Source organism: Brassica napus, chromosome A1, assembly GCF_020379485.1.
Source record: "Brassica napus cultivar Da-Ae chromosome A1, Da-Ae, whole genome shotgun sequence".
Classification (NCBI taxonomy): Eukaryota; Viridiplantae; Streptophyta; class Magnoliopsida; order Brassicales; family Brassicaceae; genus Brassica; species Brassica napus.
The window spans coordinates 26,300,943-26,327,754 of record NC_063434.1 but is presented as its reverse complement, the minus strand read 5'-3'; the positions used below and the strand labels follow the sequence as shown (position 1 = coordinate 26,327,754).

The 26,812-nt window shown below is 35.1% G+C and overlaps 4 protein-coding genes and 1 long non-coding RNA gene across 5 annotated transcripts; 4 read left to right on the top strand and 1 right to left on the bottom strand.

Annotated features, from left to right (window-relative positions):
- Window positions 1-1,044: 1,044 nt before the first annotated feature.
- LOC106380640 lies at window positions 1,045-2,362 on the bottom strand. Its single transcript, XM_013820446.3, has 2 exons — window positions 1,585-2,362; window positions 1,045-1,470 (listed from the first exon to the last, which is right to left on the bottom strand). The coding sequence occupies exons 1-2, from the start codon at window positions 2,224-2,226 to the stop codon at window positions 1,108-1,110; spliced, it is 1,005 nt and encodes a 334-aa protein (XP_013675900.1). The 5' UTR covers window positions 2,227-2,362; the 3' UTR covers window positions 1,045-1,107.
- A 2,571-nt stretch (window positions 2,363-4,933) lies between these two features.
- LOC106380651 (protein CUP-SHAPED COTYLEDON 1) lies at window positions 4,934-6,781 on the top strand. The gene is made up of 3 exons (XM_013820455.3): window positions 4,934-5,185; window positions 5,752-6,035; window positions 6,115-6,781. The coding sequence occupies exons 1-3, from the start codon at window positions 4,984-4,986 to the stop codon at window positions 6,526-6,528; spliced, it is 900 nt and encodes a 299-aa protein (XP_013675909.2). The 5' UTR covers window positions 4,934-4,983; the 3' UTR covers window positions 6,529-6,781.
- A 1,878-nt stretch (window positions 6,782-8,659) lies between these two features.
- LOC106349409 (30S ribosomal protein S20, chloroplastic) lies at window positions 8,660-9,718 on the top strand. The gene is made up of 3 exons (XM_013789366.3): window positions 8,660-8,964; window positions 9,036-9,196; window positions 9,334-9,718. Exons 1-3 carry the CDS (start codon window positions 8,784-8,786, stop codon window positions 9,589-9,591), a joined length of 600 nt encoding a protein of 199 aa, XP_013644820.1. The 5' UTR covers window positions 8,660-8,783; the 3' UTR covers window positions 9,592-9,718.
- A 759-nt stretch (window positions 9,719-10,477) lies between these two features.
- On the top strand, window positions 10,478-13,738 carry LOC111198776 (ethylene-responsive transcription factor 4-like). The gene is made up of 2 exons (XM_048739299.1): window positions 10,478-10,789; window positions 10,871-13,738. The coding sequence occupies exon 2, from the start codon at window positions 12,770-12,772 to the stop codon at window positions 13,409-13,411; it is 642 nt and encodes a 213-aa protein (XP_048595256.1). The 5' UTR covers window positions 10,478-10,789; window positions 10,871-12,769; the 3' UTR covers window positions 13,412-13,738.
- A 5,555-nt stretch (window positions 13,739-19,293) lies between these two features.
- On the top strand, window positions 19,294-22,815 carry LOC106377610. The gene is made up of 5 exons (XR_007316083.1): window positions 19,294-20,881; window positions 21,164-21,344; window positions 21,434-21,535; window positions 21,621-21,713; window positions 21,829-22,815. It is a non-coding gene; the product is annotated as an uncharacterized LOC106377610 (long non-coding RNA).
- The last annotated feature ends 3,997 nt before the right edge of the window (window positions 22,816-26,812 follow it).

The window sequence follows — 26,812 nt, the reverse complement described above, 5'->3', positions numbered from 1 at the left end:
CTCTTCACTGAAGGCTAGCTGACCAGAGTAAAGGAGAAGTCCGACCGTGTTGATACCGAAAACAAATGTTGCTAGATAGCATACTCCATTGATGATTGTCCTGCAGATTAATATTCCATTGAAGACTTTGGTCAAAGAAATTTCCAGAATGGCTTGAGATGAAAACAGATTAAAGCTTATATATATATATATCTTACAGTTACTGTGATTTGCCTAACCTGCAAAGAGATAGAAGACACATATAAAGCTTTTGTAGACTCTTATTGTGTACACAAGGAATGATCAAAAAGGTTTATATAAAATGAAAGAAGGTACGGACTGAGAATCTTTAGAGAACATGACCTTCACATAATGAACATAGTTATTGCAATTAAGAAAGCATGGACTGGGTAGAGCCGAACTCCATCACTCTTATGGGCATCTACATATATTGAGAGCATGATGTGACCCATAATGATTCTCTCAGTTATGGGCTTTTACTGATACTGAGAGTTGAGACCATGGTGATACTTGGAGTGCAAGGTAACACTACTACTTGCTACAGTCCAACAACTAAGCAAAGATAGTTAGAAACAAGAACTTTAACTAGTCTTTGACACAAGCAATGAGATTGGTCAAGAAAAACGAGTAACTAACTGAGAAGTTTATCGAAAATAGTCTGACGATTGAGCCCTGACTCAATAGTAGTCGTGAACTTATACAGAATGAGAGCAATGACACCTACTGAAACCACACCAAGAAATCACCTTAGGTGTGTTCTGTCTCTATTAGAGAGTTCTGCCGTTCTGGTACAAAGACACTTTATAAGTGAATTCCAAAAAATGTTCTTTTTCTATAATAAAATACAAAGTATTTCACTTGATTGTTTTATCCACTTCGATTGCATTCTTCTTCACATAAATAATTATTCCAAGCTTTCGGCGTCAAATGATCCAAACACATTATTATGTTTTATATTCTTATTTTTTTAGTAAAATAAAAGATGAATGTTTTTTTTTTGAACATTAAGATGAATGTTTTTGAACAAAATAAGGAACGAAAGAATATAGAAAAGAGTGTTATATTTATAGAGAATCATTTGTTGTCAAAGGAAAACGAATGATTGTTTCAGCATTCTTGTCGAACATTACTTGCAACGGTTCGAGCCCAAAACTTGATCTGAGCTTTCATGTCTCTTCTTGACTCCTTTGGAACCCAAACTGGAATAGGCTGACCCACCACCGCTGCAGACCGGCTTTTCACGGCTGCGCGTGGGATCCTCCTCTGTTCTTCCTCATCTTTTTCTTGTTTCGTCTCCGACTCAGTAACGTCCAAGTCCTTCAACATCAGAAGCTCTTTCGTGTCGACGCTGCTTAGCGTCTTACGCAGCGTTTTACCATTTGGTTTTCTTTGTGACTTGATGACCATTTCTTGTATAGCTTCTTCTGATCTCGAGTGTCTCGGTGGTCTAGGCCTTGGGATGCTTGAACTCTGCTCAACGTTTGAATCAAATTCAGGAAAGATTCAATAGCAATCATCCAAAAGTAGAAAATAATCAAATAATACCAAAAATAAAATAAAAAGACAATGAAAATAAGAGATAACCTTTGGTGTGTTTTGTTTTGTTGGAGTAAACTCAGAAGAAGAGCTAGCGATGGCTTCACGGATCAAGAAACCCATCCTCGAATCGTCAATCTCTTGATCTTGAAACTCATTTCCGACATCTTCTCTTCCTATGTAACTAGGTAACGTCTGAGTTCTCTGTAAACTCCCTCCCATCGAACAACACTGGACACTATTGTTATTACAACTACTATTAATACCAGTTCTGTTCTTTTTAGAGCTTTCTCTATTTCCCTTCTCTCGAACCATAGGTTCCTTCTTTTGCAAGTAAGCTCTTCGTTCGTGAACCCTAAGCTTCTCAGAGAACTGCCTTCTCATCTTGTTTATCTTCTCAGGCTCTCTTCCACCTTCTTTATTCACTATACACGGTAGTGGAACCGAGTCTCCCTCGGTGGGAGCATTTAGAAGCTTCTTGTCTGAATCCGAATCTCCAATTTTTGAGAATTCGGGTTTCGGACAAGTGGAAGAGGAAGAAGGAGAAAGAGGGTAAGGATCTGAATGACAATACCTCAAGATTCTTGATCTTCTGTCAAGTAAGTTATCAAAGAACCAGAAATCTTCAAGAAGATCATCAATAGCTTCGATTTGTTCCAACTCTTGATGATCATTCAAAGTAGGATCCATTTTTATTTAATTCAGACAAAGAGATAACCAAAGAGATAAGTTTTTGGTCTTTCTTTCTTTCTTCTTCTTCTTCTTTGTTCTGTTTGTATTTGAAGCATAGATTCTGGAGACTTATTAAGAGGAGCCCATGTGGGCAACCATTCAGCATTTATTTTTTTAATATTTGTTTTTAATGTTTTATGTGGAGTCAGTTTTTTGTTTTTATTGCGCATATGAAAAAGGAAACAAAGAAATCTGAGTGCAAACAAAAAAGGAAATAAAATGAGACTTATTCCAAATAGAAAAGACTTTCATTTTCCAATTATTCAGATCTTGGAGTCAATAAATAACTTCCAATAAATTATATTGACTCCATTATTTTCAATATTATTGATAAGTATCGGTTTGTGATTTTATTTCATTTAGGACGTTGCAGAAACTAAGCTGCATTAATTTTGTGGAAAAGAAAACAATAAGTGGATAATTAAAACAAATGGAAATGATTTCTGGCAACAACTAAGGCAAAATAAGGTTTCAAAGAAAGGTATGATAGCTAAGAAACGGCATAATAAGCCCTGTCATGACAGTCAACATGCCATGTGATTCATAAACTAAAATGTAACAAATTGATTTCGGTATAATATAAAACAATACAGTTTTTATTCTATATATATTCTTTGTTCTCAATCGCCTCCAAAGCGACAGCTAAGAGTTGTAGTAACCTAATTTTTTTTTTTTTGTCAGCAGAGTTGTAGTAACCTAATAAATACAAAGATTTTGATAAAATATTGAAACATGTTATGTAAAACAGTAAAAGCAACAAGTCTCGAGCTTTGAACCTATATTGTTCCCCAATTATAATCTTACATTGCATATGCTATAACTAACACTAATTATGCTAATCCGCCGTAATCTTTATTGCGTGGCAAGTTGCCGAGGCTAATTAGTGATGGATAGAGAGTGAAGTTAGCTACGTACCTGAACATTTGTCGACTATGTTGAGAAAAAAGAATGCTTCAAACTTCAAAGAAGTTAGGGGGAATCACATCACAGTAAATAACTGCGTGCCGTCTGCTACTACTACAAATGGCATGCAGTCTCTAAGGACAAGACTCGGTAGACGAAAACGTATCAAACCATTCACCAGACAAACTATTAATTTGGGCTTAAGCCTGAATGCCGCAGCCCAGTCCAGTCTCGGGTTGACTTTAAAACAGCGTGCCGTCTTTTGATTCTAAAACGAACGGACACATAGTTATAACTATTCAAGATGGCATGCATTGTTTCTTCCTCTGTTTCTATCTATTCTGGAAATTGCTTCTCAAGTTCATATATTATTTCACTTCAGTGCCTCATAAGCTGCTGGTTTTGGTAATTTCCATGGTTTTGAGCTTGTGTAGTATCTCTGCGTTGATGCTTGATCTTAGATAGTCTATCAGCTTAATTTAGTATACTAGTATCTCTGCGTTGATGCTTGAACTTAGATAGTCTCTCAGCTTAATTTAGTATAGTAGTATCTCGCGTTCTAATTATGTATTATCTTGTTAATTCTTTGCTAGTACTACTTGTGGCACTAGAAAAAGTGGAAAGGAGCTCGTGGTCAGGGGCAAGGGTTGGAGGTGATGACTCAGAGTCTGAAGATAACAAATACAATAGATGTAGCTGATCCTATGTTTCTTGAGCTTCTCAAGGAAGAAAACGATGTATGCCTCCTGTCTAACAATACAATTGATTCAACTAGACTAAATGATAATGTTGCTTGCAAGAAAGAGATGGAAAGTCGTGTGTCATTCTTTAACTTTTGCATGTCCTCCCTTCCATGACTTTGCTTTCTCTGATGTCATACCCAAAAACTGATCAAAGAAAGTCTCTTAATTTGCTGTGTTGTTATGAATAGTGAAACACAAAGGTGTTTATAACATTCCTTCCATAATTGGACTAATCTCTCCCGGTTAGATCCGGTTATAAACTGAAACCGGTTTTGTGTATACAATACAACTGCAGATACTTGTACAAATCCGAAAGATGTAGGTAGACTTATTTGTGGGGAAGCATTGAGGTGAAAAAAATTGCAGGAGAGGGGAGAAAGATGCATGCAAAGAAAGTAAAGATTGGAGTGTGATTTGATGTAAAGCCTGTGAGGACGTTTCCTTGTGACAGATAAGACGCGTCTGTATCCGGTCCGTTCGTTTCTTCTTCAGACACTGATGGATGGATGTGAAATGCTTCTTCTTGATTTGATGCATCCATGCTCTTCCTTTTCTTTTACGTGTCTTCTTTGTTCCTTGTAATAAAGTTTTATCTTGAAGATACTAACGCGTATTGAATTATTCGTAACAAGAATCTTATTCATGGTGAAGTTCAGACTGTTTCAGTAGATAAAGATCCAATAATATATTGGCTAGTAAACAAAAATAAAGATTTGGCTGACGTAGAGTCCCCTGAGATTTCCAGTCATGCACGCATTGCATGCTCAAAAGACAAATGTTTTAATTATATTTATCCTAGATTCTAATACATTTTCAGCGATATTAATTGCATGCATATACACACGCATCATATATACATATATATATATATTCGTTTTGTGTGGTGTATTGAACACATCAACATCAACTCTATCTGTCACACTAGCTACTGTCCAATATCACATCAGTTGCTTGCACAACAGGAGAAACACAGATCATTTTACGAAAGGACCCTTTTACTATTTCACCTTCTTTTGTCTTTAAACACGGGAAAATCTAGGGTTTTGTTTGTTTTAGAGCTTCTCCCACAATGGATATGGATGTCTTCAGTGGTTGGGAGAGATCATCAAGATATGAAGATGAAACCATAATGCCACCTGGGTTTAGGTTTCATCCTACCGATGAAGAGCTCATCACTTACTATCTCCTCAAGAAGGTCCTTGACTCCAGTTTCACTTGTGCCGCCATCTCTCAAGTTGATCTCAACAAGTCTGAGCCTTGGGAGCTTCCTGGTAAAGCCCACCTAAACACTACCACACCTATTTTTTCCTCACGTTATTATAACATTTCATGTCTTGAATCATCATTATAGGTCTAAAGTTTCAGACTTTACTCTGTTTTCACATAGCTTTAGACTTAAGAGCGACTACTTGAACCTCTAAAGTTTAGACTTTTATCATGTCATGAACCTTCACAATATATATATAGTAGGAAAATGGTTCACCTTGATTAAGACATTGTTATAAATCTACGAAAATCTGATAAGAAATCAAACTTATAATAAGCTCAGTCTTAGACCAACATGGCATAAGTCTTTGTTTCTCTGTTTCAAAACAGAGTCTTACTTGTAACATTTCGGTTTCAATAAAGTTTGGCATTTTTCCTCTTTGCAAACAAAACCTTTGGAGCAGAGAAAGCCACTGACAACTGTTTTTAATCTCATAAGAAATCATTTTTCTTATAAGCTCTATCTAGACCTACATAATCATAAGTCTTTGTTGCTCTGTTTTAAAAACAGAGTCTTACTTGAACCATTTATTTTTGTGTAAAGTTTGACACTTTCCTTTTTTTTGAGCAGAGAAAGCGAAACTGGGGGAGAAAGAGTGGTACTTCTTCACACTAAGAGATCGTAAGTACCCAACGGGGCTGCGAACGAACAGAGCAACAGAAGCTGGTTACTGGAAAGCAACGGGTAAAGACAGAGAGATCAAAAGCTCAAAGACAAAGTCGCTACTCGGGATGAAGAAAACACTTGTCTTTTACAAAGGTAGAGCTCCTAAAGGTGAAAAAAGCTGTTGGGTCATGCATGAGTATCGCCTCGACGGCAAATTCTCTTACCATTACCTTACGTCCTCCGCTAAGGTAAGTAGTAACCCCTTTCTCTCACATTCACTTCTCTCACTAACCAAAACGTAACTCTTTGTTTTTTGTTTGTGTACAGGATGAATGGGTTCTCTCTAAAGTTTGTCTGAAAAGCAGCGTTGTCAGTAGAGAGACAAAGTTGATCTCTTCTTCTACCGCTTCCATCGCCGGAGAAGTCTCCTCTTCTGCTCCGATCATTGACGCCTTTGCGACGGAGCACGTGTCCTGTTTCTCCAATACCTCTGCTGCAGCTCATGCCGATACGAGCTTTCCTACGTACCTTCCCGCTCCGCCGCTTTCACTGCCACGTCAGCCTCGACGCATAGTTGATGACGTGGCGTTTGGTCAGTTTATGGATGTGGGATCTTTAGGGCAGTTTAATGTCGACGACGCAGCGTTCTTACCTTCTCTGCCTCCGACGGTTCATCCTCCTCCTCAGACGTTCGAACTGTACGGTGGCTCGGCCCTGAGTTGCTGGCCGTTTGCTCTCTGATGATCGTTGCTATGCTGGTTTAGTCTCGACTCTCGAACCATTTGTTTGTTGTGTTGTGTTACTCGCATGTACGTGTGTTTGTAATATCTCTATGCGTGTTGTAACATGACTTGTATGTCATTTCCTAGCAGTAGTAGTACTCTCGGATCATTTGCATTATGTTTTGTAATGTCTTTTGCATGACTTTTTTTATATTAATTTCTTGTTTGCTTGGTCATTAAAAATTAATCACAGTTAACTTCTTTTTCTTTTCCGTTGAAAATCTTTGATTTTTAAAGGTAGATAGTACGATGGAGAGAAGATTAAAAAAAATGACACGTGGATTCGTGGTTTGTTTTTTTTTTATTTTGTCGATTCGTGGTTTGTTAAACCTGAATAATGGATTAGTTGGGGAGAGAGGAAATCGGTCAATTTATACATTAACATAGAGCTGCGGTTCCGATCAGTACATACACTGATGACATGTGCTAAAACATACATCATCAAAGATTTATTTTAAATTTCATACACGACCTAATAAAAATAGGCTAAATCATACATTGACATCTTTTCCGTTAGTCAAACGTTTATAGATGGTGACATGTCATTAACGAAAGCTTACGTGTTGCTAAGCTGTCTATTACGATTTAAAATATAAATTATTAAAAAAAAAACAATTCAAACAAGTTGAAGGGGGTTTCTAACCCGGGATGAATCAGTGAAAATTGAGTCGTTCAATCACTAGGACAAAATAACTGATTGTTTATATTCTCTATAGTTTTAAATATATCTTTAGGAAATATTTAGCTATGATATTCTTCTTCTATGACAAAGGAATACACTCCTCGCGTCAAAAGCCTGTGATGCTACTCATGAAGGACCTTTATAAAGTGCATGGATGATCCACCAGCTGTGATGATCGGGGTTTTGCGAAGGATTTCGCCGAGAAGAATCATTGTAAGACCGAAGTTGCTGATCCACAAGTGTTGTTTCAGGTTCGGAAACAGAGTGATCTCGATTAGGTACTCGAGGAGTGAGACTAGCATTGCAAAAGTATAGTGTTTGGTGATTAAGATGAGCTTAGAGTTACTCTCGATTGTTACGGAATTTATGGTTATGATACCACTTGTAGAGTTAATTGTAACTCTAACAAGACTTTGTTGTGGGATTCGCAGCTTATGATATCACTCACTACAATTCCCAGGTCCCTTGATCTTTCCCATTGATTCAATCCTTGTTCATGACTCAAGAACTTTTCACTGCTTGAGTGCAGTGTCAGTCAAGATCTTTGTCATTGATTCTTTACGAAGCTTAACTAAGACCTAAAAAAACACGAGTTACAGATCAGAGAAGATGTTATTGAGTCCTATGAAAGAAGTAATAATCCAAAGATGGAAAGCATTCAAGTATCCAAACTCTCACTGGACTAAAGATATCTTTAAGCCAAAATCTCAAGAACATCTCAATCAATGTAACAAATGCCTCAAATGTAAAGAAACTTTAACTCACCAAAGATTAAAAATGATAACTTTCCGACAAAGAATCAGTAGAAAGGAGATTACTTGAGGGGTTTGTGTGAAGAAGGAACAAGACTGAAAAAATGGCAACTTACCAAAGATGAAGAGTAGCATATGAAAAGAAGGAAAAAAAATCAAATATTTAGTAGTAATATATTTCACACCATAAAGAATATAAACAATTAGTTACTTTGTCGCACTAGTTTAGCGATTCAATTTTCAATGATTAATCCCGGGTTTAAAACCCACATCAACGTAATTGACAAAAAAAAATTTAATAATTAATATTTTAATTCGTAATAGATAGTTCAGCCACATGTAAGCTTCCAATAATGACATGTCATCATCTATGAACGTTTGACTAATGAAAAATAAGTCAATGTATGATTAACTTATTTTTATTAGTTTGTGTATAAAATTTAAAATAAATTTATATCGATGTATGTTTTAGCACAGGTTATCAATATTGATCGGGACCATAGCCCTATGTTAACGTATGAATTGACCGATTTCCCCATCGGTGGGGTAGATGTTGCCTATGGAAAAGTCATGTAATTTTTTTATGCATGGGCCTTGGCCCGTTGGATTCAAAAGGTCACAACAAAAATTGGTGAGAAGTCCATCGAAAAGGGGGTAAAACGGTAAATTACAGTTTTAGACATCATCTCTTTTCTGGATAACACAGGTCCGAGAGCCAATAACTCTACTCGTTACGGAGTACGAAAGCAGAGAACTGGTGTTCGGTAGTAGAATAGATCAATGGCGACAATAGTACAGTGTCTTTCTTCCTGTGCGACCCTCAATTCCAAATTCAAATCCCTTTCTCTCAACGGAGCTTCTTCATCATCATCTCCAACTTCTTCCTTCTCCATTCGTCGTGGTGTCTGCTCCTCCCTTAGCTTCGCTCAGAGCGTTTCTCAATGTGTCGCCTTCTCCTCCGGTATAATACCATTTTTTTGTCAGAATCTTGAATTGATTTCCTACTAATTCACGTTGGTTCGTCCTCTGCAGGGAAAACGTGGGTACAGAAGAAGCCAGCGAGGCAATTGACTGTCTGTGAGGCTGCTCCCACGAAGAAAGCTGACTCAGCTGCCAAGAGAGCTCGCCAAGCCGAGAAGAGGCGCGTTTACAACAAGTCTAAAAAATCTGAAGCCCGCACACGGATGAAGAAGGTAATCTCATAGTCTCGCTTCACTTTAACTGAACATATGTTTTCAGACAACACCATCACTGTCTGCAACTGATTTTTCTGCTTATATGTTTTTGTTTTTGTTTTTGTATTTTTACATCCCTGTCAATTACTAAACAGGTCTTGGAAGCACTCGATGGGCTCAAGAAGAAAGCAGATGCTGTGCCTGACGAGATTGTGACGGTGGAGAAACTGATAGGAGAGGCTTATTCTGCGATAGACAAAGCAGTGAAGGTTAGAGCGCTACACAAGAACACTGGTGCACGTAGGAAGTCTCGGCTGGCTAGGAGGAAAAAGGCAGTTGAGATCCACCACGGTTGGTATGTCCCTGCCACAGCAACAGCTCCACCAGCAGAAGCTGCCACCATGGCTGCGTAAACAACGTGGACAGAGATAATTGTTTTTTTTTGTCATGTATAATTCAATCGCTTTCAGACTCTTTTTTGTGTACTTTTGGTCCAAAGCTTTGCCTTGGTCTGGTTTAGTAAGATCTCAGTTCTTGCCTCTTGACATCATTTCTCGGTAATAACTCAATGCTTCTCCTATTTTCCCCTTTGCACTTATCGAGAATCCGCCCAATCTCTTCAGGTGACCTTTCACGGTGGTGAGTGATGTAATGATGTTGTTCTTATGATTCGGTTTCTCTTAAGGAGAGAGACGGCGAAGACAGGACAGGGATGAGTAAGAGGAGATCCGGCAACGGGTAGAGAGCATTTTGTAGCTGAAATAAGATTTCGATTTTTTGTTTCCCTCCCATCGTGACAACGGAAGCAATAAAGGAACAATGTTCGGCTCATGCTGTAAATTTAAGATGGGTCTATGTCTGAAGCCCAGATACGAAAATATAAGACTAAACTAATTTATATCTAACTCTATTAAAAGGAAAATAACAAGCCTTCTAAGTTATGCCACGTCGGATCAGAAAATCAGCCACTCATATTGCAGCAATCATCCATGTCATATGTTTCTATTTGATTTTGGACTTCGTCTTTTGTTATGAGCTTCTTATTTTACCTTTCCTTAGATTTTAGTGAATGAGAATAAATTCCATAAAATATGAATTTAATATCGATCTACCCGGATCGCATTCTTTACCATTGGATTAGATTTAATCCAACAGGCCACATCTAACCATACTCTCTCTCTCTCTCTCTCTCTCTCTCTCTCTCTCTCTCTCTCTCTCTCTCTCTCTCTCTCTCTCTCTCTCTCTCTCTCTCTCTCTCTCTCTCTCTCTCTCTCTCTCTCTCTTTTTTTTCTCTATCGACACTTTGCTTTTCGCTTTTGCTTTATTTTTTTTCTCTAAAACTCATCTTCTCTCCATAGATTCTCTCACCCAATCTCTTAATCTTTCCATGGAAACATATAAAACAAAATTCAATCTCTCGTATTAACAAAAATAAAGTAATTGGCTTTAGTTACCTATGAGAGTCAGTGTGGTCCGGGCCATCTATATCTTTATCCCTTTGCTTCTTCTTCTCAACATTCTACGCGACTAAGATTCTTGTTTCAGACTAAGTAGTGTTTTGTCCAATTGCAATCCACCATCGATTCCCTTTAATGTGCAGTCGATTTTGAGGTCAGTTATCAACTTCTTTTTCCTTCAAAATCATAACGAATTATAACGAAATTTTTGGGATTTTCTTGTAAATTGTTACAGTAGCGGCTAGTGCGGTAGTTAGTTAGGCGAAGAAGAATGACGAGAACGACTGGGTTTAGTTCTAAGCACAACAACCGCCAACATGACGATGGTTCTGTAACCAACAACAACAACAATAACAACAACCCTACTATACATAAATGGATGATCGAGCAATGTGTAAGTTTGTCTTAGAAAGCCGGATTATTTTTAAAATTAAGAGATTCTAAATGAAAAGTTTGGTATTGATTTTCTTTTTAATTCGTCCCCATGCAAAATTAAATGTTTTTATTAAATTTTATAAAAGGTTTTCATTTTGATTTATAGGTTTGCCTACAAGTTATACATTAAATTATTCAAACCGAGTTCAATAAATAGACAGGATAAGGAGAAGTTAAACATTGCCATGATAGTCCATTATCCTCTTATATTTTAATGGAAAGAACATAAGATATGATACATTTAATTTTATATTCTTCAGATTTTGTGGAACGAGGAAACCCAATCCACTATCCATGGCGTGAGGAACGTAGATGTCGTTAATTAAGTCAATTAACTAATTTAATTAAGTTATAATCTTTAATTTTGAGGTACACGTCTTTCTGCCATCAATGTAATTACCGTCTTTTAGTAAACAAAATAGATGGCGGACGGTTAGAATCTCGGTTAGCCGATGCAGCCATCATTTTCTCTCATTGTCTTTCTTTTAGATATTCTCCACGTGTTGGCACTAGATCTTAAAAATAAAATATTACAAATTTTGTTCATTATTTTATTTAGTATGAATTCTAGTGAGTAAATGACTCTTCTACCTTTACGTTAAAAGATATAAATATAAATAATATTTAAATAAACAATAAATAAAAATAATAAATTTTTGATAAAATTGTTATTCATTTACAACCTTTTTTACTTTTTAATAAACAAAAAATTAAAAAATATATATATTTTGAAATCTGAAAATTCCTTTTCTAAAACTTTTTTAAAATTATTATTGTAAATTTTAAATATTTTTTTAAATCCTTAACCTCAATCCTAAAACTTCATCTCTCGTATCTAAATTTTAAGTATGGATTGGTTAATCCTATAAATATAGTTTTTGATCGTTTTTAGTCTTTTGACCTTTGTGTGCTATAATTATGATAAAAAAAATTATTTCTGTCGCCTTAAACAGAGAATATAACTATTGTGCACTTATCTTAGAAAAATTCTCATATCAATATTTCAAAATCTGTCTTGATTCCATATGTTTCATAGTTAGATCTTTCTAAGTTTATAATTTTCACTGATACATGCAAAGATAGAAATGTGTAATTATATATACTATTCATCAACTAAACTCAAGGATAACAAGGTATAATGTTATCTAAATTAAATTGTGTGTATTTAAATACTGTAGTTTACTAGTATATCTACATTTTTTTAAGCATTTGAGTGTTTACCCTTTGTAAATGTATTTAAATTTGAAGTATATATCTTTAGATTCTTTACTATTTGAATCTGTTTACCACTTTAATTTTTATGTTTGTGTTCTCGCCTACGTTATCAATATTTTCTTTAATACATGAATAAACATCTTTAATATGATTAGGAGCAACAAAAATGAAAACGCTTGATAGTGAAAAACCAAATTATTAAGGGTAGATAAAAAAAAACAGGATTCTTCGAAAGAGGAAACAAACACACGTGGCTAAGGATAAGTGGAGGTTAAAAAGAAAACCATGAAAACCGCTGTTGTTGTAACCGAAGCCGCTAAAACCATCTCTCATGCTCTGACTGTTCTAAACAAAGCGCCCCAAAAGGAGCGTTGCTTTTACTCTCTCTCCACCTTATATAAACTACCATCTTTCCTGTCTCTTCCACCTTCAATTATCTCACCACCACCACCACTCTCTCTCCCTCTCTATCCAATTTTTAGTTATGGTCAAGTTGGGTTTGAAACCCGACCCGGTTCACAATAACGCCATAGAGATTCGTTACAGAGGCGTTAGGAAGCGTCCTTGGGGTCGTTACGCCGCCGAGATCCGAGATCCCGGCAAGAAAACCCGTGTCTGGCTTGGAACCTTCGACACCGCCGAGGCGGCGGCGCGTGCATATGATAAGGCGGCGCGTGACTTTCGTGGTGCCAAGGCCAAGACTAATTTCCCTAACTTTCTCGAGCTGAGCGAGAACGTTTCCATCGGCGGCGGCGGCGGTTTTGAGCGTAGCCCAAGCCAGACCAGCACCCTCTATTGCGCTTCACCTCCGGCGGCTGCTGATATTGTTCCGCCGCCGCTTGAGCTTAGTCTTGGCGGCAGAGGAGGCGCGTGTTACCAGATCCCGGTGGCGCGTCCTATGTATTATTTGGACCTTATGGGAATCGGAAACGAAGGTCGTGCTGTTCAGCCTCCGATGTCGTTAGCGTGTAGGTCACCGGCGATGCATGTTGCGACGAAGGTGGCTTGTGGGGGCCAGAGCGATTCTGATTCGTCTTCGGTCGTAGATTTTGATGGTGGGATAGAGAAGAGAGCTCAGCTGTTGGATCTAGACCTGAACTTGCCTCCTCCGTTGGAACAGGCCTGAGCTGTTGGCTGTGTGGTTTGGTTTCATTGCGTACGCTCATGCGTTTTTTTTGTTTTTGTTTTGGAGCTGAGAGAATTCGTTTACTTTCCTTAGTTTTTTTTCTTCTCTCAGACTCTAAAATAAAGATCGATTTTTAAATCGAGATAGAACAAAAATATAATGATAGCTGACATGGATCGTTATGTACATATTATTACATAACCGGAGATCTGGACTTTTGTTGTGTGTGCCTTTTTTTTGCGACTTGGTTTCACCATGTTGTTCCCACGTAGGTTCTTTTTTGTATTGTTCTTCCAAATTTCAATTAATAATTTGGTAATTTCAGAATTAAGGTGTTCATGTTAATATTCAAGATTTAACTATCACTACTTGGAACTACTTACTAAACTGGCGGCATCTTTCATTGGCCTTGTCGGTAATTGAAAGACTAAAATGTGTTCTTTTTTTGGCAAAAATAAAAGTAGTTGAACTATAGCAGAAGGATTTGACCAAAAGAAAAAGAACTACAACAGATGGAAATAAAAAGTGATAATTATTGTTAGTATTGAAAAGATAAGCAGGGTAACGTCGGCAAGTCCAACTTTACAGCAGTCACGCAGCCGGCGTGTGAGCCCTCCTTTTTTGATGCGATTGTATATTAGAAATGTCTTCGCGCTTCCGTCACTAAGTAGGGTCTACATACAGCCTCGTTTTTCTTCTCTTTCTAGAGGACTTCGACATTTGAGTTTTGAAAGAAGTAATTAACACTCCCGACAGAGTGAACCTATATTTTCCATTTGATAGATTCTGCTTTTTAAAAGATCCTAGTTTTATGGGTCTTCAAAAAAGAGAGACAAGTTTAATGCTACCAAAAGATATAAGATTGGAGATATTTATATTTTCCCAAATTAAAAAACAAGATCTCTGTTTGAGTGAAAAATTATTATAAAAACACAACTAGTACTCTGTTAACAATACCTCCTCGTTTAAATTAATTGGTTATATACCATCGCTCAGTATTATATTACCATATTTTGGTATCAATATACTAATTGAGTGGATTCCGAGTTGAATTGGACTAACACAACGGTTATGATTGGAAAATTTTAAAGTAATGCAGAGTAAATATAATGGTGAAAAACAGAGTAAGTATTAAAAGATAGAAAGATAAAAGAGAAACCAAAGGTAGCGCTAATTGTATTTCTTTTCTCAATCCTAGAGTTAGAGTGCTTTTACCACTTTACCAATAGTACACAGAGTGGGAAAGACAGTTTAAGTGAACTTGAGTGAAATGTTACCAATCAGGTTAACATTTCAGTTGAACTTGGAGTAAAATTGTTTTACTCCAAAATATTTACTCCAAGAAGACTATACAGTCACACCCAACATCATTGTTAAACCGGTTAAACCAATCGTGTAATTTCCTAGATAATGATGGTTGACTATATTTGATTGTGAGCGTAAACAATTTGTTATTGTGAGAGAGTAATGATGGTGCGATGTGTTGAAAAATATAGGAAATGATGGTTTGGTGTAACTATGAATATGTAATGATGTTAGCTAGGAAAGATTAATTGTTGTCTGCTTGAGTCAAAACGACGACGTGTGAAAGGGTGTGAGAGAAAGCAGTTTCATAATGAGAGGCAGAGAACAGATAGAGGTTTGATTGGATTCTTGTCTCCAACTCCGCAATCAAAAAGGGCAATGAACTATCCCTTCGTTAGGTTTGACAATAGTAGAGAGAACTGCGACTCTTGAAGACACCGACGCCCTAGATCTGTTCAGGCGCGTGCGCCAGCTCCGGCTCCGTTCGTTTCTGTCTCTTTTTGCCTCCTGCCATCTCCTCCTTCTCTCGTCGATATGCTCGCGACCCTGGTGATGGAAGATGACTGTGTCGCTCAGATCTGGTCAAGTAGATCTTGATTTTGGGCTTCGGTCTTCCTAGCTGGTGAAGCGGCGAGACGAAAGAAGATATGGAGATTAGGTGGGGGGTCGGCTTTTAGGCTTAGGGTTTGGAACCCAAATTTTCCGTTCGTACTGTTTATGAAACTTGGTCGGTTTTGGACTGCTTGGAGATGTTGGGCTTGGTGTGCTGTCTCTGTTCTTTGAAATCAACTCTTGTGGTTGTTGATTTTTGAGGGTCAGAGCCTTTAACGAGATCTACTTTAGTTTGGAGGAGAATCAGAGGGAGATAGATGTTTTTAGGAGACAATGCTCCATTGATGGTCGTTTGTCTCCGATTTGTTTCGTGATTTTCCTGGATTTCGAGTGGAGTGTTTTTATCCAGCTACCGGCTGTGTGAATAAGACGTGTTCGGGAAGCTTTTATTGGCTTCGCCGTGGGGTGTTAGGCGTATGAGGCGCGTGGAGAGCACAATCAAGGTCCAATGGCGAGTCTTAGTTGGGATTGAAGGGTGTGTACAGCAACGGTTAAGGACTCTAACCTCTCTCGAATCTGTTTATGCGTTGGTGATGCTCGTATGCGTCCTGTCTACCTCGTTGTTCTTCTCCTCTGGTGTTATTTGTGGATGTGTTCTCGTTAGGTATGCCTGTCCTTGAGTGCAAGGTGGTGCTCTCCGTTCTTGTAGTGATCTATCCCTTCCTTGTTTTAGCATAAGTTATGTTCTTTGTTGTTGTTTTACTCTTGGTTCCGAAGGGTGTTGTTTTACCTCGTCGGCTTATGGCTCCGGAAAGGCTTTGTTCCTTTGTCGGCTTTGTGTAAGGCATGGTTATTTCAATTTTAATCCAACAGATGACAAAAAAAAAAAAACTATCCCTTCGTTCACATCCAACTGTTAGATTCTATTTTTAGTCCACGTGGATGGATCTCAAATATTTCAGATTACTAATTAATTACACAAAAAATAAATAGAGGGAGGCGGCACCGACGGCCAAGCATTTCCTCTTTTTTCTTTATGGGTATATTAAATTATTAATGAAAATAATAGTACAAAAAAGTATAATCTCAAAGTCATCGTCATCTCGGAAGTAATGGCGAGCAAAAGAAAATACGTCTAATTATTTCCAAATCTTTCCTCAACCACTTAGTTGTTGGTGACAAATAGTCTCATTATTGTTGTACAAACAATTTCATGCCAAAAAGCTTTTAAAGTTGAAAATTTTCAGATTTTTATAAACGATGGCTTGACTTGTTTCCTTGCATACAAAATAAATTCCTTTACCAAAAAGCAGAAACTTGATAAAAGCAGAAACTTAAACATATCGTGAATGTAAATAAGAATTTCAGAGGTTGATATATGCTGATATTCGTACAACCGGTTAAGCATCCGGTTCCGGTATGACTTGGAGTATTTACAAGTGATAACCAAAATGGTTACTGGAGAGTAAATTAAAGCGTGTGGTGAGCATCTGACGCGTGTGAAATGGTCATGGGATGTAAATTCCGTGTTGCCGAGGTTTATGTCGGAATTATGGGTTGTCTTCACGTGCATGGTGCATCTCCACCGTCCAATAAAGTTTGATGCTCATTGTCTTTTTTTATTATTGTTTTATTACCTATCATTTGTTTACGTGAACGACTCCGTAAATTGAGGTATTTTCATTTTGGCCCATCATCTCATTATCTTTGTTCCCGAACAACCCCACATCTCCACATTTTCCAATTTAAAAAGATAGATTAGATAATAATAATAATAATAATATTTATTCTGATTAGCAAAAGAGTCCACCGTTGATTAAAAAGGAGGTAATACGTATTAAGCGATGGTATTATGACATACTATTAGAAATAATCCCTTGTATATTAAAGGAGGAATATTTGAAAAATAATAACCTCAATTTTGTACCGATAAAAAAAAACTTCTTGTTTATGTGGCAATCAATTAGATAGTCAGTTAGTCATATGTGTTACCATTACATTCAAATTGAAAAATATGATGGTCCAATTTGAAAAATTATTAATTATCAATATAAAACTATTCTCCATTATTTCCTTAAAGAAAACATGCAGAATTACCTAATCTGATTAAAATAGATATGATAATTAATGATTTTAAATAATAAAAATTTAATAATAATTTATACATCCTCTATCCTTTTGTTTTATATTAATAATATTAAAATAAATTAGACAATCAAATTAACCAAATAATTAAAATTTCAGTTTTTCTATATATGTTATATTTTGAATTTTAAAAATAATATAAACTAATAAAACTTTAAAAAACTCACTTTGAAAATTTGTGATCAATGGTTTAATCTCTTACATATTAATTGAGAAATATAACAATATTGTTTTGTAGCCACGATTCACCATGAGAATAAAATTCATAATTCTTAGAAAAATAGATTGGTCCATCTTAATTTATATTATATTTTTATCACTAACTATCAAATTGATAAATAGTGTACAAAATAATATTTTCGCACTTTTTTAAAATAAAAGCTACGGAATTACCTAATATGATTAACACATATGACAACTAATGATTATGAATAATAAATATTTGATAACAATTTTTGTATCTTTCTTCATTTTTGTCTAATTTTATATTATCAAAGGAAATTAAACAATCACATTAACCCATATAATATAAAAATTTAGATTTTTTCTTTTATGTTATATTTTGAATTTTTTAAAATGACTATAAATTATTAAAAAAAATTAAAATCTCACTTTGAAAATTTTGTGAGCAATTGTATACTTTGTTTTGTTATAACAAGATACAAATTATCATAAAATTATATTAATATGGATTTTTATTTAATATGAATATATATATTCATCTAGCAACTTCAAGTAAGAAAATGGGCTGCATCAATTTAGTCATCCAGTTGAAACCGTTCAAAACTATGTGGAAGACTAAAGTCAAAGTAATTCGATTTTAAAAACAATATTAAGCTGCTGGTTCTAAAATTATTAAAATACTCCCTCTGTTTTTATTTGTAAGTAGTTTTAGTTAAAAGTGTGAATATTAAAAAAAAATTTACTTTTGAAAAATAGCATTTAATACATAAATTCAACCAATAACAAAAATGTATAAATTATTTGATTGGTCACACAACATATAATAAATGTAAAATATACTTTGGATTATGTAAAAATCTTACATTGTGAAACAAACATTTTTTGCTAAAACTACTTGCATATCAAAATAGAGAGAGTAGTTCTTAGTAATGTTAAAGTAAAGTATTAACTGTAGAACCTGTTTTTGTAATAAAAATTAACTTGATGACCACGTTACCGTTTTTATAAGTATAAACAAGATGATAAAAAAATTTAAGCCTAAATCGATCAGACTCGTTATAAATTTAAAATAGATTTCGGTCTATAATTACAATTATAAATATTCGATCAAACATATAGATGATTGTATAAAGAAAACATAACTGTATGCATATTTAAAAAAATTCAAACACATATAAATATTTAATTTGTTAATATTATATATTTTTAATATATAAATTTATTATGCATAAAGCATAGTAATAGTATGGTTGGTTAAAGATACGCCGATCAGGATCACATCGTCATTTAAAAGCATAAGAATCAATACGTATTAAAATAGTGTTAGTGTGAATAATTCATTAAATTTGAAAGACACGTGTGAAACAAAATTAACTGCGGCGGCCGCTTTTGCTCGGATGGGACCTACACGTTTCATATCAAGGTCATCTAGAATCTCCATCTCAACCAACCAGATTTTTCCCTCCCTTGTGCAAAGTCGACCATTTACACCACATATACTATCTTTCTTTTTTTTCTTTTTTATCAAATACACCACATATACTATCTATGTTGATAATTTTTTTAAGTTTTTATCGTAAAAATACTAGTCTTTAATAAAGAGAATGATCAAAAACAATTTTAAAAAAGTTAAAATATATTTTTACTCTAGGGTAACTAATCTAAATCTTTAGATTTAGAATTAAAAAATAGAGTTTGGAAATAAAGTTTCAAATTTTAAAAATAAAAAATAAATATAAAAAAATTTCAAAAGAAAGAGTTATTTTAATCATTTTCTTTATTAAGTGTTATTTTATGACAAAACTTAAAAATAAATGATTATTTGAAAGAATTGTCCGTATTTATTCCCCTTTTTTTGGTATTTTACGATTGCAGGTCCCATGATTTATTATTTTCACAAGTAACCCATCCACTTATGAAACGCTTAATTAAATTAAGACCTCCCAGATGATTTATTACAGATCCAACGAGTACAGTTTCCAGACTAGTGTCAATCGTAACATCGGGTTTCGTTAATTAGATTTTGGAGAAGTTATTTTCTTAGCTAGTAGTTTTTTTTTTGATATTTCATTAAATTAAAACAGTTTTTTTTAATACCAAAGTACAACATACGTAAAAAAAAAATCAGTTTCAATGTATGTTATTAAATTTAAGTGTTTATAATTTATATTTTAACGATAGAACCGTAACCATCGGAGAGCTTCATAACATTTGCACCACAAATATTAGTCCTCGCATGAAGGAGAATGATAACTTAAGAGAGTTTTTGTAAAAAAGTTTCACCCAATGCGGAGCTGCCACGGCAGTTGCTTCACCTGGACAGGGGACAGGTGGCACTGTGAAAATGTCGTAGCGTGATAGTGCGGACGCGCATGAAGAAGGTCCTTGTCTGGATCCAATGCTATGTTGGCGCGTCGGGCACGTGTTCAAATTGTGCTTTAGTACTACAAAACACCTTATTGGAACTCTGCAAACCAAACAAAGACCACTTATTTTTTATTTTTCTGGTAAATGGCATTCAACAAAGACCACTTATTCCATTTACTAACACTTACTTGTCTCTCTTGTTATCATAATAGTCTGAATAATTTTGAAATTCATTCCGTCTATTGTGACATATTTATTTATTAGTTTTCTGAGAAACACTGTTAGAAAATTTCACGTAAGAAAATACAAAAAGGACTTGTTCTATTTACCGTAACACTTACTCGTCTTTCTTAATATCTTCTAAATAATTTTAAAAATCATTCTGTCTATCTTATACAATAAAGGAGAGTTGTCTCTCTCCTCCTTCCTCCACGTCCTCAAAGAGAGTGGGGCTTTTGCCGACACGTGTCAGCACAGCAGGCTACTTGCGAAATTATTTTTTCTCCAGCCGGATCTTTTAATTCACTTATTTGAACTGGGCTTTTTAATTATTTCTGTTAACAAGAGTCCAAAGTGGACCTCTTAAGTTTATTAATGTATTGGCCCAGACACACTCTTCTCCTTCTCCGTCGGTCTTCATTTTATTAGATCCCTTAGATTAGCAACGACGATCTCCTTACTCTTCTGTAACGTTTTCTTCCTCATTCAATCCTGATCATAACTATTTGCTATTAACTCTCTCCTTCAGACCCTCCCACTATGCCGATCTTAAATATTCTCTCCCAATTTCATGGCAAATCCCTAAATTGTTATACTATAAATACATATGAAGACTCTGCCGAATCACAAAGCTTCACCATCTTCTTTCTTTGTATATAAACAACAGAGTTTGGATTGTTTTCTCAAATAAATTTGTAGGTAAGATTCTGAGTATGGAGCATTCGATATATGAATATATGATGTTTCGGTCTCTCTCTCTCTCTCTCTCTCTCTCTCTCTCTCTCTCTCTCTCTCTCTCTCTCTCTCTCTCTCTCTTTTTTCATTTCGATTATTGTTACTGCTTTGATATTCCTTTGTTTTGTTTGAAGCACTGTCATATGATTATTGATATTCCTTTGTTTTGCATCTCTGGTTCTTTTTTTTTTCTCTGGTTCTGTTTTGGAAGTGATATGATTATTGACTTACGTTTTGGATTGTCAGGCTTTTCACAATCGTAAAATGCACTGGCTGAGTTTGCATGGGTTGCAAGGAAAAAAAGCAAGTTGTAGCAGGAATGATGCATCATCTCACCCTGGAGTGAAGCCATGGTTGACCTTCAAAGAGTTGCAGGAATTCAAGCCCCTACCATTAATCTTTCCAATCTTGGCTGCAAAAAAAAAAGGTATGACTACAAATGTTACGTTATGTACTCAAGAAATAGATTAATCTTAAGAAACACTTTAATGATGAAGATTTGGTTTTATGGATCAGATGGCCATGACTCTGGATGCAAGGAAGTGCAATACGTTTCTTGATCATGTCAAGACCATCTAACAAAGATCAAACTCACTGTTCACTTATGAACTTCAGGAGGTTGTGCATAGTACCTTAGAACATTTGTAATGCCTCTCTCTTTAGTGTTGGTTCAACTTACAAAGTGTATTCTGTTCGTTTACAGGCCCGTCAAAGCCACAAGAGAATTGGAGTGATACGCAAAGATACTACAACGGATAATCAACAAATAGTGGGCCTCTCTTATCCCTAATGCAAGGTATCATTACAAAAGCTTCTTACATGTAGTTTCATCCTGAGATCCTAATCAGTTTACTGTAAGTCTGACAATCATTAGTTAGGAAAATGATTAGTGTCTTTTTGTTGTCTTGCAGATTTAGCATGGGTTCAAGATATCGATGATTGAGACCATTAAAAAGGAGAAACATTATCTGTCTTATGACTTCCATTTTTGTGTATATCAAATGGCAATTTGGCAAGAGATGTAATAATATTATTATCATCATTTCTCTGTTCGGTAGCGAGAAACGTTGAGAGCTTAAAATATTTGGTATCGTGCGGTTTCGATATTCTTTTACGTTTTGGGATTAAATATCCGGGGAACTCTTTTTCAAATCTTAGCTTTTACCACTCATATCAGTTAGTGACAAACACTCGAGTTGCTATGACTTTGTGGTAATTATTTTCTACCGTCTAAATCTTGACCTAACTTCAGTTTGGTCTTTCATATTTTTTATCCGTATGCGTATAAGTTATAACGTTATAGAAAGGTTGGTGATATATCTTTTTTACTTCGAGATCAATATATATTTTTCTTTTTTATTTCTTATACAGTGTTCTAAATTTATTAACCCTCTAATAAGCAAAGTGTATGCAGCTCCTTCGCATCAAATTATATTAATCCTCTAAGAGCAAGCCGACAATGCAAAGTATATGCAGCTCCTTCGCGTCGAATTATGCATAAAGAGGATTCATGGGTCCAGTGGAAGTTGCATTACGAATGATGTTCATTATTATTAATAATAAAAATTTATACTCTGAAACTTAGATAAAAATACAAAAAAATTGTGATAAGTATTTATAGGTTACATTTGGCTCAGGAGTTTTCGGTCTTAGAGTTTGGAAAATAATAAATTATCTAGCACAAAAAGAAATAATGAGAATTATAAAACTAAAACTTTACGACAACTTTTTAAGGCATATATTATTTATTAGACATTATATATTTAACATCTAATATATAAACAAAATTAAAAAAAAAAACATAATTAATATGTACAAAAGATGAATTGAAGATAAAGAATGGTTTCATTAAATAAAAAAAATTAAAAATAAATGATAACAGTTAAATAATAGAATATCAGAGAACATGTTACTAACAAATAAAAACTAAAACACATAACAATCATCAAACTCAAAACTAAACATCTTATACAATATTCCCGCCCGAAGGGCGGGCAAACCACTAGTTGTACATATTTCTTAGTATTTTGACAAACGCTGTTGGAAAAAAAAATTCACATTGAAAATATTAAAAAGATTTTAATAATACATAAATGATTTGGACCACTTCACTTACCGTTAATTAATTTTAAATTAGAATCCCAAAAAATTTATCATAGTAAATCCAAATCCTGACTCATTAATCCGGCTTGAAAAATAGTTGAATCAATCCACTAACTGATGGTCCATAAAAAATTCAGTTCTTCCGAAATTCATAGAAAAAAAACATTATCTTAAAGAGAATATGATAGATTCTGTGGAGATTAATTGTTATATAGTGTTGGAGAAAAGATCTCACATTAAAATATGTAAAAAATATTAAAAGAATTTGGACCACTCTACTTAGCGCTAATTAATTTTAAGTTGGAAGAAGCCTATGCAACTTACCAAACACATTTTTCTCCCTGAATTGTGTGATTCACTCATTAAACAGGAAATGGTATTTTTTTTTGTATTATAAAAATCGTAATTTGAAAGGTTTCTAATACTGTCAAAGTGCCGTTACCCGTGTTATATGATTTTCGGGTGATATGCCAGGTCGGCTGACCTGCCATATGTTCCATGAAACTTCAAAGATAGCTTACTAGGGTTCACGTAGCGGCTTAACATTTACAATAACGATGTCAATTCGTTTTCATTTATTTAATGAAAAAGAATAATGCAATTTGGTCTTTTCGAGCTTTATCAGCGGCTCGCTTTTTTGTCAACCCGTTTATTATTATCAACCATTTGATTATGGGGCTGTTCGTTTCTCCATCCGTCATCTCCATCCATCTGTTCTATCTATGTAATCCATCAAGATGATCCATCTAGATTTTAATGACTGTTCATTTGTCCATCCAGATGAGCCAACTGGATGGATTTTATGTTCGTTTTTTTCTTCTATTTCCATCAAGATTAGTGTAATTACCAAATTAAAAATATACCCCTATTTTGATTTAATCATATATTTGATATTAATTTCAACTATACTAATTTTTATTATTTAGTCTAAAATTTATTTACATGGACATTATTTTAAAATTAGCATTTTGACATTTGTACATTTTTAAATTTTAATTTTAATTTGCATTTTAACATTCATACATTCATAAATTTATAAGTTTCAAAATATTTAAATCTAAAAGATGAGAACCAACATAATAGAATGTGATAAAGTTTCAAAATATTTAAATCTGGAAGATGAGAATCCACATTACATAATGTGATTAAAAATTTCAAGATATTTAAATCTAAAAAATGAAAACCCACATTACATAATGTAATAAAAAGTTTCAAAAGCAACAAGATTTCAAAAGCATTGGTAACAAGGTTTTAAAGATAACAAGCTTGAGAAACACAATTTTGTCCTCACACTTCAAGAATTGAGCCAACTATTATAAGATCCGATTCCAAGCGATGATCCCATCAAAACCTGAAAATTTCAGTTGAGAGCAAAATGTCAATAAGTATCAGTACTATCAAAGCAGCACATATGCGCACACACTCAACATATCTCTACAGTTTCATGACTCCTTTTGCATCGACAAATGAGGCATCGACAAACATAACATATGCGTACACACTCACAGTTATATTTGCTGTCTTGCCCCACAACACGATCAGTTTCGTCAACAATAATGCATCAACAAAACAAAGAGACCAAAGAAACACTTCTATCAAAGCTAAAGGAAACACTAGATTCCAAGTTTCTATTGTAAAATGCGTCAAGTTCTCAGTATTTTTTATTAAATCATAAGGGAGCAGAAGATACATGGTAAGCAAGAAGGGTAAAGTCACCAACAACCACTAAACAACAACCACATTCCCACTCATATCCATAACACTCTCCTTACGGATCAAACATTTCAAACATTGTCATCATGATCTCAATCTAATTCGACACAATGCAACATTCATTAACCACAACCACATTCACACTCAATCTAATTGATGATCATACAAAAATGAATCTAAAGAAACCTGTTTCGATAACAATCAATCCAACGTTGTGATAAACCACAAACCAGTGACAATATATGTACACAACCAGCAACCACAAAAGCCCATGAAAACTGACAAAGAACCATACATGTTTGATGCTAATGTGGAAGTCTAGTTCCTCTTGCCATCTCTAGAGTAATAGAGTCACGCGTACGCTCCATCACTCTATCACCTGCTGGTATGTATGGAACATGCTCATCATGTTGTTCATCACCATGTTGTTCATATGATTCCATTGCTTCCCAATGTGAAAATTCACAATCTTCATGCTGTGAATCTCGAATGAAGTTATGGAGAGTCATTGTTGTTGTCACAATCTTAATCTATTTCTTCAGCTCATACTTGGGATGTTTTTTTGTCTAGAACCTCCATTTAGCTTTCCATACACCAAATTCCTTTCAATTATTGATCTTAAACAAGAATGCCTGCGGTTAAACAACTATCTACTGTTTAATGGTGGACCTCCTCTATTAAACTGATCTATATGGTATCTAGTTCTGCGATGGGGACCTAAGTAACTATCTCTGGTTGGATAACTTAAGTCGACCAAGTAGTACTTTCCAGCTGGAGGGTGAGGAAAAGAAACTTCTTCAGTAGCATAATATGTTAACATCTTTGTGTCTTATGCTCTCCCGAGAACTCCAACATTAGCAAAGATGAATCTCATGCTGAAATCAGAGAAGCAAATCAAAATTCATAAACACATTCTCAAAATCATGCAAACCCATCAATGTTTCAACTCAGAGACTGACAAATCATAGATCTCTCTATGAACAAACAAGCTAGAGAGAGAGAGTGTGAGAGAGTGCGAGAGATATACTTGAGAGAGAGTGAGCTGTGGTGAGAGAGACGCGGAGAGAGAGAGAGGCGGAGATAGAGAGGTGGAGAGAGAGAGAGAGAGCTCAAGCTTTCATGGGGATTTCATGGCGAAAGAGAGAGATGTGGAAGTGTCGTTGACGGCATAGAGAGATACGAGAGATTTTAATTAGGTTTGTAATTTCAGTATTTTATGAGGGTAAAATTGACATTTTGATATTTTGGCTGAGCCATCTCCAGTCAGCTGGTTCGATTTGGTCCAACCAGCTGGTTTCTGAAATTAAACCTAAAATTTCAAATGTCATCCGGATGATCCATCTGGATGAGTTATACTCTTAGTGTCTAAACTAACAAAACTCTCATCTCCATCCAGATGGCTCATCCGGATGGAGAAACGGACATGGCCTTTATAGTTCTGCTTCGTTCTTCTAGCATATTTAGCTAAGTGATCCACATACATAAGTTGAATCCTAGGTACATGATGAAAGCTAAAATCTTGAGACCTGGACATCTCTTGTATGTCATGTACCATAGAGGCTATCTCAGTGCTGAGGACAACTTTGATGGTTGAGATATGAGCTTCTTAATTGAACTCATCTATCAGGAATTTACAGTCACTTAGGAAAGCAATCTGTTTATATCCTAGTCTTCTTGTTTGTTGTACAGCCATCATAAGGGCTTGTGCTTCGGGTTTTAGTGATGTGTTTGTTGGCTTTATGAAAGAGGATCCTTGGAGTTTCTGAATGCGTGCTTCACTATGCAAGGACCATCCAATTCTTTCTACCTCCTCAGCACTTTTCCAAGATGCATCAAAAAAATTGATGCTTGAGAAGATCCTTCCAAACCCTTCACACCAGCTTGTATCGCCGCCCTTCACAACTGGTCACATTTCACATTCATCCGTTTTTATTTCTCCATAATGATATGAATTAGATATTTATTGAAGTTTTTAATAGTTATTTAACGTCCCATTTGTAATTATATCGAGTTATTAAGTATGAAATGATACAAGTTTTGAAAAAGGAAACCAAACATTTTAGAAGTAGTTATATGGGA